The 18,940-nt window shown below is 32.9% G+C and overlaps 1 protein-coding gene across 1 annotated transcript; it reads right to left on the reverse strand.

Annotated features, from left to right (window-relative positions):
* Positions 1-1,090: 1,090 nt before the first annotated feature.
* Positions 1,091-4,003, reverse strand: LOC124934480 (E3 ubiquitin-protein ligase RSL1-like). Its single transcript, XM_047475021.1, has 4 exons — positions 3,490-4,003; positions 2,900-3,138; positions 1,511-2,262; positions 1,091-1,217 (listed from the first exon to the last, which is right to left on the reverse strand). The coding sequence occupies exons 1-4, from the start codon at positions 4,001-4,003 to the stop codon at positions 1,118-1,120; spliced, it is 1,605 nt and encodes a 534-aa protein (XP_047330977.1). The 3' UTR covers positions 1,091-1,117.
* Positions 4,004-18,940: the final 14,937 nt, after the last annotated feature.

The raw sequence follows: 18,940 nt of genomic DNA on the forward strand, positions 1-18,940 counted from the left end.
GTTAACCGGTCAGTTGAACACCCTACTCCTTTGTTTTCTATGAGTAATTAGACTTGCTTGATAATAAGTTTTTATTAAGTTATTTAAATAATTTGGTTGATTATTTAGAGTTGAAAAACAATTACACTTTTAGAATAATTATTGCAAACGTGACAAAATATAATAAATTTTATTCACTCTTTTTAATACTTTTAAGATATTTTTGTTATAAATAAAGTTAGAAAGGAAAAATGTTACAATATTTTAAATCTTAATGAAATTCAAAATATTACAACAATATTGTAATTTTGTTTCATAATAGTGTTGATTAAGATGTTGGAGAATTTAATTTTAATGATAAAACAATTTACCAACTTTAATGATTGTTTTAGCATCACTTTGTTTGTTTAGAAAGTTTGAATTTTCAATAGTAAATCTTTTAATTGTAAAATTTGTTGTAATATTTTAAAAAATTATTTGTAATTTAAATTACCTTTCTTTAAATATTAAAGACAACATTATAGTTAAATTCCATTTTAACATAAAACGTTTTAAATAAAAATTGAGACAGTATTGAGACAGTATGGTAGAGATGTCAATGAGACGAGGCTAGGCGGGGATCGAGACATAGAATAATGCATGAAGAATTATAATTTATATTATTAAAAAAATATATATTTAATAAAATAATATAATAGATTTTTTAATATTATACATATTATAATCTATTAAATATTTATATTATTATAAAAAAAATAAGCATAAACTTTTTATAAAATATGATAAATAAATATACTAATGATGTTAATATTTATACTAACTTAGAAGATAAAATTACTTTTCCATTATATAATTAGTAGAATTTTTTAGAAGCAAACAAATATTCTCAAGGCAACACATAAATTATGGTTTGTCACAAAATCATTCCAACATTTGTTTAGCTGATAAATGAAGCAAAAATTGAAAAGGTTGAAAAGCAAATTCTAAATACTTCCCTCTGGATGCCAATACAAAACTTCTAAGAAATCAGAAACCAATCTGAAACAATAATTAAGAGGAGAATATCAAACAACATAAATAGTAAATAGGATTTAGACAAAACTAATCCAATGTTTTACCTATGTTCATGCGTCTCGAATTATCGAATTATGTTCTTCTCATCCCATATAGGACATTTACATGTTGCGCCTTTATTCCTCCACTCAGCTCCACAAGTGTAGCAGAATTCATGGCCACATCTTCATAAAACAAACACATCATTTTTAATACTATGAAATCGGTGTCGTGAGCCTAAACAATGATCCAAACACAATTTTACTCGTGTTTTCAAGTAGATTAATCATATACAGACTCTAAGTTTTATAAGCATCCTGGAAGTTCTTTGATAAGGCGCATTTCTATTTCTCAATGATATTTCATTATCAAGACAATGGGATGAATTTCGTGAAATTATTTCATACTAAGTATGGCCAATACCAAGTATACAAGCAGTGAATTCAAATTCAGAATAAAATGGAAGTCAAAATGATACCTGCAATAAATGTGGTAACATCCTTCTCGAAGTTCAACCATATTTTTACACTTGAAACATTGCCTCCACTTGTTTTGAGCAGCAACAGATTTCAGCTTTGCATCACCTTCAGTTTGATTAGGATATAACATGACATATGTTTCACAAGACATGTTAGAGTGCCAAGGGACTTTGCAATGCCCACAGAAGAGCATACGACAATTTACACATTTTATAGCTTCATTTGTATGCCCACTTCGCAAAACCAAAGTGGATGACATTAGTACCGAGCACTTAGGATTTGGGCAATATATCCTCCTCATTGCAGGAATAGAAGCTTCAGTCACTCTTTGCATCAAAATATCATACAATTTAGAGGGCAAGAATTGTTTGCAGCTCTCGGGAGTCAGGGAGGATTTACATCCTTCATGGGGACATTTTGGAAGAATCCCATTAAGAAGTTGTACTTCAACATGTTGTTTCATACAACAAAGGCAGTATGAATGCAAACAACCTTCTATATTATACATCTGGAAGTTATCTGTATCTTCCAAACAGATGGAACAGTTGACTGAGTTTTTACCACTATTATTATCTTCAGCTTCCCTAGTTATCTGGGAATCTATTGCCTCTTGTGCAAGTTTAACAGAAATGCTTACATCTTTTTGCTCAACTAGAGTTGAAGTACAATGAGAGAATTTTCTGAATAGAAGTGTCAACTGACCAATCAAGGATGCTACATTTCCATTGTTTGGTTTCAATGTCCCTTGGACCTGCAATTTTGTTTAAAGTGTAGCTTCAGTCAATAAGATGATAGATAATAAACAAGATTCAAAGAAATACAGAAAAGAATTATAAACTTTGATACATAGATGAAGAATGGAAAAGATTACTAGCATATTACATACTCTGCATATTACATACTTTGTTGTATGGGATCATTATGGGGTTATTTGATGAGGATTATTCACTTCCATAAAAACATTCAAATCATTAGCTAATAAATATATTTTGATCATTTTACTTAAAACAATAATTCAAATAAACCACACTTTTAATCAAACAATATTTTTTTTCCAAAAAAACACTTTCAAATTAACCCTATATCAAACAAGAATAACCACCAAACAAGTCCAAAGGTATGTATATAAAATTAACAGAACAAATATTCTGTCATGCATTAACTATATTCTCTAAGTCCAATACACCATTGCAGAATAAGGTAAGAAAATATGTATTCTGCTCCTAAAAGTAACAAAAATATATAATAGAACTTCCTTTTTAGCTCTAACAATTAAAGAAATAAAAGGCTTAATTCACAATTTACTTTAGAACAATGAACAAGATACAAAATTTATGATGAAAATGAGAGAAGTAACACACACGGAGAGATAAGTAAATAGCACTTACATATCCATGCAATTGGGCATCATCTATAAACAAGGAGAGACGTTTAATGCCCAATTGAAGAGCAATATTGAGACCTTCTGCCAAGGCTTTCAGCTCAACCACTTCACTGACCATTTCAACAGCTACCACGGGCTTCGCCATCCTAAAAACCAAATTGTTACCTAAATCACATAGTGCAATCCCAATTCCTCCCCATATCTTATGTTGTCCTCTGATATCTGTCCCTTTCCACAAGATACCTGTAATGAATCGTCAAAAAGTAAAAACCATGCTCAACATTACTACAGATACAAACATATATGCAACTTGTTTGCAGATTTGATCTAAACATCATTATCCTTAGATGAAGGGTACATACATTAAGATGGATAATGTTAGGAAACTTCAGAAAATAATCTCAACATGACATTCAATATTCATATCTCATACACTAAAGGGACCAAATTCAAAATCAAATATATGCCTTAATTATGAACTAGAACATAGCTGAACATGATGCAAGATTCTGCAGCAGCGAAAACAATTCGAAAGCATCTAAACAACTTCAGAAGTTAAAATCAGATATCTCACTGTTATTCAAACAGTAATACCTTTGGTATAGAGATTAAAAACTTCATTATTGTGCGTAACCGGAGCCGAGTGAGAAGAAGATGCACCATCTCCATATGAACCATATGGTTTTTCAATATTATCACCATTTTTCTCCCATTGACTCTCAGGAACTTGATTAAGCTCATTCGCGAAACGCATATCGTGAACAACGCGTCCAATTTCCTCTTTTAATCTAAGCATCTCCGACTCCGCCATTATATGGTCCCTCTTTTCCTGCTCACAAGTCACTATATCCTCTGCGATTACGGAAGCGAGATAATCGTCCGCGACGGCACCTTCGAACTGATAATCGAAAAGACTTAACATCGATTCTTCTTGCGGAGAGAGAATCGAAGTCGAGCAATGCGGAGCAAGAGAGGCGTTCATTGCCTCCTGCATCTGCATATTGAAGGCGAGATCGAGGTCAATCGCCATTGCTCCAGCAGCAACAAGCTCGCGGCTCTGCTCCATAGCTAGGAAGAGTAGTTCTTCTTCTTCTTCGATGGTATCCATTTTTCTTGGTGAAGAAATACAGAGGAATCTCTGCTATGGAATCCGAATATAAATCATATAAGATAGGGAGGGGAAACGCCGGAATGTTAGTGGGAAGTGTAACAGACTAATATCTGCATGGTTCTTTCTTCCTATTGGTCAATCATTTTTATCTCTCATAAAAACATTCAATTGTAATCAACTTTAATTTGTGTAATAAATATGAACTAATTGAAAAAAATATATTCTTTTTATTTTGTATAAAAAAATAATAATAATAAAACTCAATCATAACAATAAATAAAATAAATAAAAAACTTACCACCGAATATATACTTATATATTAGGGTTGTTCGGATGATGATGACTGCAACAAGCTTGGTTCGACTCAAAAAACTTGAACTAAAATTAAATTTTTAAACTCGAGTTTGAATTCGAACTCAAACCAAAATTTATTATCAAAACGAATATATTAATTTTTCATACTTATTCAACCAAAAAAAATAAAAATAAAAGAATGAAGAGTGTTTGTGAATAAGTGAGAGAAATTATAAAAAATGAATAGTATTTATAAATAAATGAGAGAAAATATAAAAATGGAAGAATATTTGTGAGTAAATAAAAAAAAATGTGAAAAAGAAAAAGTGAGTACAATATATAATATGATTGTTATAATATATTATTATTATTGAAAAAAATTCTAAAAATAAGAAAAGATGCATTTCAAATGGTGAAAATCACAATTGGAATTGGAAGAGGGGTACTATTTTGGCATGATTCTTGACTGTATAATATTCTCATTATATATCAAAGAAAAAATGTAAAAAAACAGAGTTAGAAGAGAATACATCAAGTACTCATTTAGAGACGTCTATGAAGGTAAATGTGATTCACTTTTGAGGCGTATTCCAGAAGGTGATAGAATCCTAAACCTAATGAGGCAGAAACAACTCAATGAAAGTAATGATGAAATATGTTGGAAAATAGAAAGCAATGAGAAGTTTATTACAGGAAAGACATGGGAAATGATTAGAACAAGAGGACATGAGGTAGAATGGCATAATATGGTATGGTCTCCAAAGATTATTCCTCGTCACCAATTTATTCTCTAGCTGGTATACAGGAAAAGGTTGACAACAAAAGACAGAATTTGAAAATACATAAACATTCCTGATATCAACTGTGTTCTATGTTCGGGAGTTGAGAAAAACATAAACTATTTATTTGGGGAATGCTCTTTTGTAATACAAATCTGGAGGATGTATACTACAAACATGAACATCATTAACTTTCCATGAATATGGGAAGAAATCCAAGAGTGGGTGAAGAATAAAGCAAAAGGAAAATCTTTCTATGTAAGTATGTTAAAATGTTATTTTGGAGCAGTAATCTACAATATCTGGAAAGAAAGAAATTCAAGAACTCACAGTGGAAGAAGTAGAACCGCTGAAGATATTTGGAGAGATATAACTTCAGATGGAAATGCACTCATTCAATCCTGGAGAGGAATCGAAAAAAATGAAGAGAATAGAAAGCTCTGCCAGATATGGAATATTTCGTTTGAGAATGTCACAAGTAGAATAAAAGTAAAAACGTTGTAGGCTCTAATTGATTATTGTTATTATCTGTAATTCAATTATTGTTTCATTGTCAAATCTAGAAATTGTCTAGATCTAATCTTAAACTTTTGTATTTTTTCCCTCTTTTGAGTTTTTTGTAATGAAATGGCACTAAGCTGCTTTCTTCCCAAAAAAAAATATTATTATTATTATATAATATAATATATTTCGTAGAATATATTTATGGAATATAATATAATAAAAATATAATATTGTAACGATGACAGATTAGGGAATTATAGTTTTTACTTTTTTTTAACAATATGATATAATAATGTAGGTCTAACATAAAATGATATAAATTTTAAATCACTCTGCGATAATAGATTCAATTGGTGTGTTTTTTCCCACATTGACAAGAGATCGGGGCAGATCGAAAAAATTCAAAATATGTTTACTGGGGTTCGGGCAGGGAAGATATATAGATGTCCCACATCGATTCCTGAACCGAAAATTTGCAATTATTATTTTTTCACTAGAAAACTTTTATCTTCTCTTATTTAATTAATACTTTTATTATAATTATAAATTATTGATATTTATATAATTTATAATTATAAGAATTATTTTATTGTTTATATTTTAAATTTAAACTATTTTTTGGTGCACCGCGGGAAATCCTCGTCCCCGATCGGGGCGGGGATGATTTATACTTAATATCCCCGTCAGGATTAGGACGGGTCTGGTAGATCCGAGACGGGAATGGTAATGCAATTTCTCGAACAGAATTGCCTTATTGTCATCTCTACTAGGGATGGCAATGGGTACCCGTATATTCGTGGGTACCCGATGGTCGAATTCGGGTAATTTAAATCGAGGTCATGGTCGGGGATAGGAAGTGAAAATGATTACCTGATCGGGTTTGGGGATGGGGAGTGTGCAAAACCCAAATCCGATACCCAAAATATTAATATTAATATTAAATAGTATAAACTTTTTAAATTAATAATGTTTGGATCGGAGAAATTTATTAATTTGGAGAGTTATTAATTAATCGATTAATTAATAATTATTAATTTATCAATAAAATAATAATTATTGTATTAATTTAAATAGATTTTAACCAATTTAACGTATAATTCTTATATTCATATAAAATAAGTAATTATACGTTTCAAACAAAAAGTCAAATTAGTCGATGTCTTTAAGAATTACGTTGCAACGAACATTTGAACTCCAAGTTTTAACACTATTATTAATGACTTTTGAAGTCTTAAATGACTTTTGAAATAATATTGTCGATATAAATAAGAGGAACAAATGTGAATGTATTATTAAACAAGTTTGGTATATAATATATAAATTATTAATTTATGATTTTTTGAAACCGAAAATTATAAAGGGATCTTTCAAAAAAATATTATCTTATTATTTTATTGAGTTTTTCAATTTTTTATATTGTCCTAAGTCAGGACCGGACAAATTTATTATTTTAGAGAGTTTATTAATTTATCGAATATTAATTTAAAGAGTTTCTAATATATATATATATAAAATTTAAAATGAATTTTTAAATTTTCAATAAATACAATCATTACAAATTTAGAATAAATATATTCTTTAATTACTTATAAACACTTTATTCCCTTCTACATCATCATTTTAATTTATGTTTCTCACATTTTATTCTTCCATTTTCTTTAATAACAAAATATTTTTTCTCTCTATTATTCAATTTTTTTTCAAGATTAACATTTCTCAATCTTCTTTTTAATTTTTGTTAAACTTTTTATATGTAATAACAATAAAATTGTTATATTATTTAACTTCTACAACATAATTATACAAGGAAGTAATATTTTCATTTGTGTTTTTAATAGTTAGTATTTAGAAAATAATAAATAAAAATTCATATTTTTATCAGGTAACAGGGTACCAGTCAGGAATCGATTAACCGATGAATTGAGAATAATGATACAAATAGATATACACGTTTGGTTCGGGGTCGGTGAGAGAATGGGTATTTCACTATTCGATACTGGGTAGAGTACCGTTATCCTTCATAATCTTTAATGACATATGTATTTTGAACAAAAAGATCGTAAAAAAAATATATTTGTTTTAGATTTTATACTTTAATATTAAAATAAATAAATATATTATATATTATCCGATTAGAAAAAGCTCGTTAGAACTTTAATAAATAAATTTTAAATAATAAGTATGTCTAGATAATTTTTTTAATTATTATATTATATAAATGAACTAATTATATGCTAAATAAATTTTTTTCCAAAATAAAACTATTGATATAATTATAAAATAAAAGCATGTTAAGCTAATTGTATGGTATTGATAGTAAAAAACTAAAATAATTTATAATATAAACAACTCTGAAATATTATAAACATAATTAAATTTAAATAATAAAAAGTTAATAACGAGCTTAAATAAAATAATTAAACACGAATCATCTTATTTAAATAAATAAACAAATTTATTGTAATATATCCTATTAGACAAAATAATAGTAATGATAAATTTATACTATTAAAATATTTTATATCTTCTCTCGTTCATTTTTAATTTATAGGTAAACATCTTATATATATATATTAAATATTTAATATTAATTTTCATTTAAAATAAATAAGAAAATATTTTCATATACTATTTTAAGAACACAATAATCTAAAATTATAATTTTGATTATTTTATATATATATATATATATATATATATATATATATATATATATATATATATATTTTACTAACCCAATTTATAAAAAAAAAAATCAAAAAATTCTTAAACATTAAAATATATTAAATAATTATATTTGATAAATGTTATAATCCAAAAATAATTAAAATAAAAGTCAAATATAAATCAAGCAATTATTTAAGAAAAAAGTTGTTTTTATTAATCTCAAAATAATTAAGAATTGAAGAATTATATAAATGAAATAATTATTTAGAAAAAATATTGTAGTTATTTAAATCTTAAATAATTAAAAACAAAATACTAAAATACACAAAATTAAATAATAAATAAAATAGACAAAAACTAAAATTTATTCTATTGATTAATTTTGTATATTTTATAGATAATAATAAAAAAAAGGCAAAATGTCACACACTAGAGTTGTTTGGCCCAAATCAAACATGGTCTAAAACCATCCGGGCCAATCAGTGTGCGTAAAGAGGGCTAACTTCCAAGCTAAACAGCCGAGGCACGCATCGCCCAACACCAACAAAATGCAGACGTAACGTCACGGACCGCGCCAAACGCGTATTGACGGTCGACATCGACTTCTTCATCGCGATAAAAGATAAACACGATCGATTTCTTTGAGAATCTGGCGATGCTTATCTTCCTCCGTACCAAACCAAAACAGAAGATTCGAAAGTCAAAATGATCACGCTAGTCATGTGATCATTTCGCTTGTGATCCTTGGTCGAATTATGACCTAAACAGATCGAATACGGCCGAGCAAGTGGAAACCATCAATAGTATTTTGTTCGAAATATGACCGCCTTAAGTCATCAACCGAAATTGGTTAGCTATAAAAGGGACTTCCTGACCAAGACGAATACCAAGAACTCAACCTCAAGCAATCAATCAACCTCCCACAAAATCTGCCATTAAAATTTCTTCAAACTTTTAAGTTTTTAGAAATTTTTGTGTAAGTCCTCTGAGTTTGATTTGATTCATTTAAAATCTTTAACAACAAGTGTACATGTGTTTCCAACTCACTGTAAATTATCATTCAGGTTATGAATCAAAATTAATATTTATACATCTAAGTTCGCATATTCTTCAATATTACACAAGTGTTTTTTTTTTTAAAAATTTAGATGTATTTTAAGGGAAATTTGAGCAAATGACCCCAAAAAGGGGCTAAATGTGTACGGTGCAGGCCCATGTTTTTTATAGCGCTGGTAACCCCCAAACTTTTTAATGACCATTATACCCCTACGTCACGCACCCTCCAGATGCGTGACGCACCCTAAACCCTATAAAGTCATAATTTTTTTTCATTTTCGTTTCATTTTCTCTCTCATCCACCCTTTCCCCCCTTTCTTCCCCGTCTTCTTCGCTCCTCCGTGAACCTTAATGGTGGAGGAGAAGACTTTCTCTTCTTTTTCATCTCTGAAGAACCAATCGAAGAGGCACCGTCTACCATTCCACCATATTCAATGGCCTATAGCTGCGAAGAACTTCCAACGGAGACGAGTTTGACAGCGCGGAGGATTTTGAACAAATTGATATTTCATTCGACCATTCTACTATATTCGTTTATATTTGTGTTTATTTCGTGATTGTTTGTTTCGATTTCCTATACAGTTCGTGTAGATTTCCTTTACAGAACGTTCCTCATTGATTCGCTGATTCGTTGAATGCAGGTTGTTTGTTTGGTAGGTTGCGTCACGTAGGATGCGTCAAGATGGATGCATCAACTCGGATGCGTCAAGATGGATGCGTCAAGATGGATGCGTCAACTCGGATGCGTCAACTCGGATGCGTCAAGTAGGATACAATGCGTCACATTTATTTTTATTTTATATAAAACCCAAATAAGCCTCGACCACTATTCATGCTCTCTCTCTCTCTCTCTCGCACCCGACGACGCACCTGCCTCGACGACGCACCTGCCTCGACGTCTCTTTCTGCTCGTCTTCGTCTTCTCGTTCATTCATTGACTTCATCAGGTTAGTTTTAGTTATGTTGGTTTATGTTATGGTTCGTTCATTCATTGATTTATGTTCATGTTAGGTTTTAGGGTTGGTTGCTTCTTGTTTGCAAATGGTTCATTCATGGTTTATATTAGGGTTTAAGGTTGCTTCATGCTTACAAATGGTTCATGCATGTTTTATGTTAGGGTTTTAGGGTTGCTTCTTGCTTTCAAATGGTTCATGCATGTTTTATGTTAGGGTTTTAGGGTTGCTTCTTGCTTTAAAATGGTTCATGCATGTTTTATGTTAGGGTTTAGGGTAGGTTGCTTCTTGCTGTCAAATGGTTCATGCATGGTTTATGGGTTGGGCTGCGTCTTGCGGTTGCGTCATGCAGTTGCGTCACGCAGGCTGCGTAACGCATCTGACAGTTGTTTCTAGATATTTTGACGGTTGCTTTTCTTCTCGTTTGTTTATATTTGTTGTGAAAGGTTTTCACAAACATTGTTGTTTTTGTTTTCCCTTTTGTAGATGGCAGACTTCACGGTTTATGATTTTCCTGGTAGGATTTCATTGAAATCTGTCCTAGCCCTGAAAAAAGTATCTGATAGGTTTGAAGCGCTGGATCTTATGGAGAGGACTCTAAATTCCCAATTTCAGTATTTATTGAAAGGAGTCCCAGACTTGTTGTTCTCAGGGACAATTTTACATAAGTTGTTGCTTCGGAAGGTTAAGGCCAATTTGAATAGGATGATTTTCAACTTGAATGGGGAGGAATATACTTTTGGTCTGAAAGAGTACGCATTGATTACAGACCTCAACTTCGACAGATTGCCTATATACAAAGATGAATGTCGAGGTTGTCCACCCTTGCTGATAAAATATTTCAAAAGGAATACGACAATTCGAATGATGGAGTTGGAATCTATTTTTATGAAATGCACCGATAAGGAAAACGCATGGAAGATCGGGCTGATCTGCTTGATTAACCAGTACCTCTTCTCATATGACCCAAAACGGATTTTAAATCTCAAAATCATCCATATGGTTGAAGATGTTGAAGATTTCCTCCGATTTCCATGGGGGAAGGTGTCCTTTAGATTCACCATGAGGGGTCTTGACCAGGACATGAAACACCACATGTCGGTATATATGTCCAGGAAAGGGAGTGGAGTTACTAATTCTTTTGCTTATAACGTTTATGGGTTTGTACTAGCACTACAAGTGTGGAGCTATGAGATTATTCAAAACTTTGTCCCTAAATTCGCCACAAGGAAGAATGTTGATGTCCCTTTTCGCCCAAGGATACTGTTGTATCAATCCAAAATGAAGAACACATTTCAGGAGGTACAATCTGCCTTTAATAGCGCTGTGTTTTCTAAGATGGAAGAGTCCTCCACGGAGACGAGTTTGTACAGTGGGGAGGATTTTGAACAAATTGACAATTCATTCGATGATTTGTTTGAGGGAGTTACTGATGGGGAAAAAAGAGAAAGGCTGATGAAGATGAAGATCAAAATGTTGATAAAGATGTTGATGAAGAACCTACTACTGTCCAACCTTCCAAGAGGAAGAGGAAGGTTGAATATGATGATATATCCCCCCCAGCAAAGCAGCCACCAAGCGTCGTAGCATGCGTCACATGAGTCCCCCATCCGCAACTTCAACACCTCCATCATCACCGGCACCTGCACGTGAACCGGCACCGGCATCTCCTGTTCAGATAAAGGATGCCGAAGTGATAAAGAAGGATGTCGAAGAGATAAAGAAAGATGTCGAAAAGATGAAGAGAGACATAAGAGACATCAAATTGAATCAACAAAACTACTTTATTCGGTTTAAAAAGATGATTCTCAGTCTAAGCAACCAGTTCGTCAACCATGTCACCAACCAGGTAATTCTGTTTGAGCTTTATGTTTTGGTTATTGTTTTGTTGTTGTCTGACGCAGCTTGGTTATTTTTTGGTTCTGTTTGATTCTGTTTGGTTGCTGCTTGACGCATCTTGCGTGACGCAGCTGCGTGACGCAACTGCGTGACGCAGCTGCTTGACGCATCCTGAATATAAATTCTTTTCAATTTTGTAGCAGGAACAAAAGGAGAATGACATCGGTCTGAATGACATTCAGCACTAAGAAGATGAAGAAAAGGAGAATGCCATTCCTGACGAAGAAGAGGAAGAAAAGGAGAATGCCATTCCTGACGAAGAAGAGGAAGAAAATGAGAATGTCATTGGTCTGAATGACATTCTCGATGAAGAAGAGGAAGAAAAGGAGAATGCTATTGGTCTGAATGACATTCTCGATGAAGAAGAGGAGCAAAAGGAGAATGAAAAGGTTAATGATGGAGTCATTTTGCAGGACAGTGTTGAGGATCCGCCGATAGAGAATGAAAACGTTGTTGAGGATCCTCCGATAGAGAACAATCTTCAAGAGGCAGTGAATGAGAATGAGAACGTTGTTGAGGATCCGTCGATAAAGTACAATCGTTAAGAGGCAGTGAATGAGAATGAGAACGTTGTTCAAGATCCTATTGATCCTATTGAGAAGGAAATGGAAGAAGTGGCGAAGGAAGTGAAGAGAAAGCCTATAAAGAAGACTTTTCACAAGAAGGTGGGGAAGAAGGTGGGGAAGAAGATAGAGGAAAATGATGAAGATGAAGTGAAAATATGCAATACTCCTCCTCCTCTTCCTAAGAAAGACATATTGGTCACGAGAAGGAATAGGAGGCCGAAGAATGATCCAGATTTCACCGACCCTAATCTAAAACTGCCCAAGTTAAAAGATCCTATCACCGTCAATCCACTTCTAAAATATGACGATCAACTTCTTCATCAATTGCTAACATGGATTAAAGATCCAAACACTGACGACACAAAAATTGAGCTCCATACTACGTTAGGTGATAAGGAATTATTTTGCCGACTGCTAAAAAGGTTCAACTAGGTGCAAAATCAGGTAAGTAATATTCATGTTAAAATAATTTCACAATTGCATATTGTATTTTGAATGTTTTTCTCTCGTGTAGGAAATCGATGCAGGCTGCTTCATTCTGAGAAGAAGATCTTGGCTATATCCAAAGACATATAAGAAGAACTTCTTTATTGCAGATTGTTGACTCCACACCAGGTTCACTGCTGGTTACCCTAAATTTAAGGAAAGTCGTATTGAGTATGACATTGAAAACTTTTTAGAATTCTTCTGGGGCAATGAAAGCATCTTTATGAACAATTGGAAAGTATGCGATGATATATATATTCCTTTGAACATCAAAGACGTCCACTGGATACTTTGTGTTGTCCGTCTACAGCAATGGCGCGTAGACGTATATGACTGCGATCCTGGATGTTATGCTAATCTTGATGAATATGTGCTACCGATGTGCGAAATGATTCTGGTTATATTTGACAAGGCATTGCCTCTTGAAGATAAAAAAAATTTCCTCTGCTTAACCCTGATTCCGTTTTTCCATACACAAGACTTCTAGAGTCGGAAGTCCCCAAAACAACTAAGAGTGGAGATTGTGGTGTCTTTGTACTAATGTATATTGAGTACTTGACTGCAGGTCTGAATCTAGCAGAAGTGACCTCAAATGAGATGAAAGCTTGGAGAGAAAAGTGGGCAGTGAGGTTATTTCATGGACTTGTAGATCCATAGGTTTTTTATGAAACTATTGTACTGATATCAAATTTTTGTAATGTTAATCCCAAACCTTTGTAATATGGTTGATTTAATTATATCAAACGTTTTTTATGTTATGTATGTTATTGTAATAGGTTGTGCACCAATTATTTTAATGCCTTAAGTACACAGTTATACAAACCATGTCTAATGTAATAGGTTCTGCACTAATTAAAACCATGTCACGCAGGATGTTTTACGCAGCTGCGTCACGCAGTTGCGTCACGTAGGGAAAACCTTTAGCATTTATCTGAATGCACCCTGTCACTGTATTACATCAGCCAGCTAACACCAGAAAATGAGTCTACAAAAACACCAGAAAACAACATTCACTGAATGCAAAGACAACATTGACTGAATCCTTGATACAATACACTTTACTTGGTAATAAGTCTACAAAAAACAACATTAACACCTCAACACAAGACTTGACTTGGTAATAAGTCTACAAAAACAACATTAACACCACAACACAACACTAACAAGTTCATTCTAAGCTAATGGCTCGTAAGATTGAGATGATGACTCGTATAGTTGAGATGATGGCTCGTAGAGTTGAGATGATGATGGCTCGTACAGTTGAGATGATGATGGCTCATTGTGCTGAGATGATGAGGGCACATGCTGCTGAGATGATGAGGGCTCATGCTGCTGAGATGATGCTCTTGCTCTTGCTCTTGCAGTAGACGGTGCAGGCATCACTACTTTGCATGTTGCTCTATTATGTCCTAGACCTGCACATGAACTGCATCGTCTCGGGACCTTACGGACCTCACCTTGGGATGTCTTACGTTTAGTCTGTGGCCGACCTTTCTTAACCTTCACAGGTGGTTTTAGACACACGCGTTGTTTGATAATATCGGGAAGATCCCAATTCTCTTCATCACCAACCGGATAACATGTCTCCGCATATGCATTCAACCAAGATACAGTTGTATAATACCTGTGATAAGGAAAATAAAACGATTAAAAATAGGTTAAATAAATAGGTTCAAAACGATTAAATACCTTGAGCATAAGTCGTAAGGAACCACATTCCTGTGACGGACAGCAGTCAGTGCATGTGTACAAGGAAGATCGGAGACTTTAAATACCCTACAAGTGCAGTCCTTGTTCTTCAAATTGACTTTAAAATGTGCCTCATTATCATGCACATACAACTCAAATCGGTTAAGGGATGATACGGTATAGAATCTTGCTTTCTCAAAACCATCACATAATAACTTTTCATACGTTGGAGATAAAAATTCTTGGTGGTTGGATGCTTTTTCTCTTCTATCATTAAACCACCCTTGTAATGTTGTTCTTAAAGACTCAAGCATTGCTGAAATTGGATACTTTCTGGCTTCCCTGCACTGACTATTCAAACTCTCTGCATAATTTCTTGTGAGTTGATTGTATCGCTTACCGGGGAAATATGCTCTACTCCATCTTTGAAACCCAATTTCTTCCAAATAGGCAGCAATCCTATGATCTTTAACCCTGATCTTGTCAAAAAACAATTAAATTGGGGGATAGTGTACGCACGAGAAGCCAAATCAAACTCGACATGACAATTATCAGTTTTGAATTTGGCATTAATATTCATCTTTATGTGATATGTGCACGCACCGTGGTCTGCTTCTGAAAAAACAGCACACAAGGCATTGGCGATGCTTGGGTGTCTATCGGATACGAAGACGAGATCATCAACTAATCCAATTGCTTCTCTAAGTTTTTGCATAAAATAAGTCCACGAGTTATTATTCTCTGAATCAACAACGCCGAATGCAACAAGATACAGTTGCTCATTGGCATCCAATGCAACAGCCACCAATAGTTGACCTCCCACCTTGTGCTTGAGAAAACTTGCATCAACACACAATATGGGACGACAGAAGGCTTTGAAACCCCTAATTGAGAAGCCTAAAGACATGAACATATACTTGAAGTGGCCGTGCTCGTCTGTCTGAATATCTGTTATGGTACCCGGATTATTCTTCTCCAACATGTATAGGTATGAAGGCAATTTTCCATAGGAATCCTCTACCATTCCTCGCACCGCCGTTAAAGCCGTTTCCCTTGCCCTCCAAGCCTTATTATAAGTCAAAACATCCCATAAGATGACTGCATGTCTTCAATTATTTTCTTAGGCAAGTGGTTATGGTGATGGTCCATGTACTTACCCTTCATGCACTGCCCAATAACCCATGCCGGTGTTTGCATTTTTTTCTCCAACCTCGACAAAACTGAGCATGAGTGTTGTCGATTGAATGTCTGAATCTCAAACATCTCGGAAAACTTACCTTTCACAGCACGTAAGCTCCACTTGCATGTCTCATCCATACATTTCACATGCCATAGATGTTTTCGAGACTTTTTCACTTTGAATTCAAAATGATAAATCATCGCATATTTATATAGCGTTAGTTGAAGTTCTTTTTTAGTATCAAATAACGTACCGACTTCCAATACGGTTTCACTAGTTAACGCCAATGCAAATGAAGGGTCTGTCGGTGATACGTCTGTCGGGTCTGTCGATGGTGTACCCATTGACGCTTTTGCACTAGATGATGTACCCATTGACGCTCTTGCACTAGATGGTGTACCCATTGACGCTCTTGCACTAGATGGTGTACCCATTGACCCTCTTGCACTAGATGGTGTACCCATTGGTGTAGGTATTGACCGGTGCAGCGTGCGTGCAATTGTTGATGCAGGACTAGTAGTAGCTTGGAAGTCACTTACCCGTTCATAATTAAAGTCAATAACCCGTTCATGATTAATCAGTTCATGATGAGCCCGTTCATCTTCTTCTCCTCCTCCTTCATTTTCACTTTCAAATAAAATCTGTTGAGAAACAACTCGAGAAACAACGCCGAGTATAGTTTTTTGAGTAATGATTGGTAGTGTACTATCTTGACTTGGGTACTTCTCTACTAATGAGACACAAAGTGGTGACGAAGATGACGAACTTCGACCCGATATCAACCGTGATAAATACATGTCCACATCTTTATCTTCCTTAATAACAACAGGGGGAAGTTTTGCAGAAGGATCATACATGACTTTAATCACTAAATCATATGCAGACTTTTGAACGTTAATCGTCTCATATATTATATCAACTAATTCAGCAAATGTAGTACATTGGGGTATATCCATAGTTTTGCATGATTGTGTAGAGAAAGACCTGGTACCATTGGCTGCAATTTGCCACTCTCCATTGTACACAACAAATACGTCAGCAAATACTTCAGCTGCAATTGAAAAAAATGATAGTATCAATCGAGAGACACCGTAACAATGAAATGCAAGTAATAGCTATAAATGGTTTGGGGTGCGTTACGCATCTGCGTAACGCAACTACGTGACGCAACTGCGTGACGCACCCGGATTCCGCCGCAACGGTGGCATTCACCTACTCATTCCCTAATCACTAAACTCTAACAAACAAAGCGTGGAAAGAGAGAAATAAATGAAGGAGGAAGAATACCAGCAGCAGAAAGAGACATTGTGAAGGAGGAGAAAGGGATTCCGCCGTCTTCGTCGGTCGGTGGTTGTCCTTTTTAGAGAGAATGAGGAGAAAGGGAAGTGAAGAAAGAGAAGAAGAAAGAAAGAAATGAAAAGAAATGAAAAACTGGAATTTTTTAATTATATAGTAAGGGCATTGTGGACTTTTCACAATGCCCTCGGGTGCGTCACGCATCTGGAGGGTGCGTGACGCAATAGGGGTATTTTCGGTAGAAAAAAGTTTGGGGGTCACCAGCGCTATAAAAAACATGGGCTCGCACCGTACGCATTTAACCCCTCTTTAGGGTCATTTCCTCAAATTTCCCTATTTTAACATTAAGAGACTCTGAACTATTTATTATATAAAAAAAAAAACGCCTTTAAAATATATTTAGAATATTTAAAAAATATATTTATTCAAAAACTTTTTTATTTTTTAACTTAGAACATGGCGCGTTAAGCCTTTTTCGAATGTCACCAAACATTAAGCTTAAAAAGATCTCTAATACGGAAAATATTTTTTTAATTTAAAAAAAAAAACAAATCAAGTGAGGAATTTAAAAATGAATAGATTAGCTATTTTAATTATTTTTCTAAAATTTATTTTAAAATAAAATATCTTTAATCAAATCTATCAATTTGTTACTCATTTCATTTTACAAAATCTAAAAAAAAAATATAAACGATGAGATGTTGATTATTGAATAAAAATAGTTAGTCTTAATATTGATGAGAGGTTGATTATTGAATAAAAATATTTAGTCAAAATATTAATTTTAAATTAATTAATTATTTAAAATAAAATTATGTGCACAACACTTTAGAAACAACACGAATACGATGCTGTCTTGCTTATAGTATGGTTAGTAAGAAAAATGGATAACAATGACATAATTTAACATTACATTGCAATAATATGATAATAGTTTCAAGATAACTTATTTGTTTTTTTTTTAATTTAAAGTGTAATGGATATTTTTCACTTGTATGAATTTTCATATTATTTTTTAAAATTTATAATGTATATGATTTGTCTCATTCTATTATTAAATAAGTATGAAATATATCATTTAGTAATAATTTTATTTTTGAAAATAATAAAATAATTTTTAAAAACTGAAAAAAAAAATACATCTTATTTGAAGAAAGGGTTGGTTGAGTTTTACTTGAGTTTTATCCTAAAAACACTTGTTTAATAAAAAGTAAGAAAAAAATTATTTTCAAAATTTAAAGACTGATTTATCCTTTGACTTTATAGGATATGATTTAGGTCGAGAGGATAAAATTAGAGGGTAGTTTTAATATTTAAATAGATAAAAAAAATATTAATTAAATGGTTGATACAATGTTTGAGTTTTGAGATAAAAACTTATTTTATCCCAAATAACCAAACATCAAACAAAATATTTAAATTTAAAATAAAATAAAAATATATATTTAATTAATTTACAAAGTAAGAGAATAAATATATTAATTACCCTTTTAATTTATATTTTTGAATTGAATTAAAATTAAAATTAAAATTAAAGTGCTTACTACAAAAGCCCATATTAAAAT

This window comes from Impatiens glandulifera, chromosome 1 (genome assembly GCF_907164915.1).
Source record: "Impatiens glandulifera chromosome 1, dImpGla2.1, whole genome shotgun sequence".
Lineage (NCBI taxonomy): Eukaryota > Viridiplantae > Streptophyta > Magnoliopsida > Ericales > Balsaminaceae > Impatiens > Impatiens glandulifera.

Bases quoted from the DNA above. Each gene is read 5' to 3' on its own strand.
- LOC124934480 (XM_047475021.1), bottom strand. From the start codon at position 4,003: ATGGATACCATCGAAGAAGAAGAAGAACTACTCTTCCTAGCTATGGAG. The intron at 3,139-3,489 runs GTATTACTGTTT...GATTCATTACAG, and splicing joins TTTTAATCTCTATACCAAAG to GTATCTTGTGGAAAGGGACA. The intron at 1,218-1,510 runs GTATCATTTTGA...TGTTTTATGAAG, and splicing joins TGTTACCACATTTATTGCAG to ATGTGGCCATGAATTCTGCT.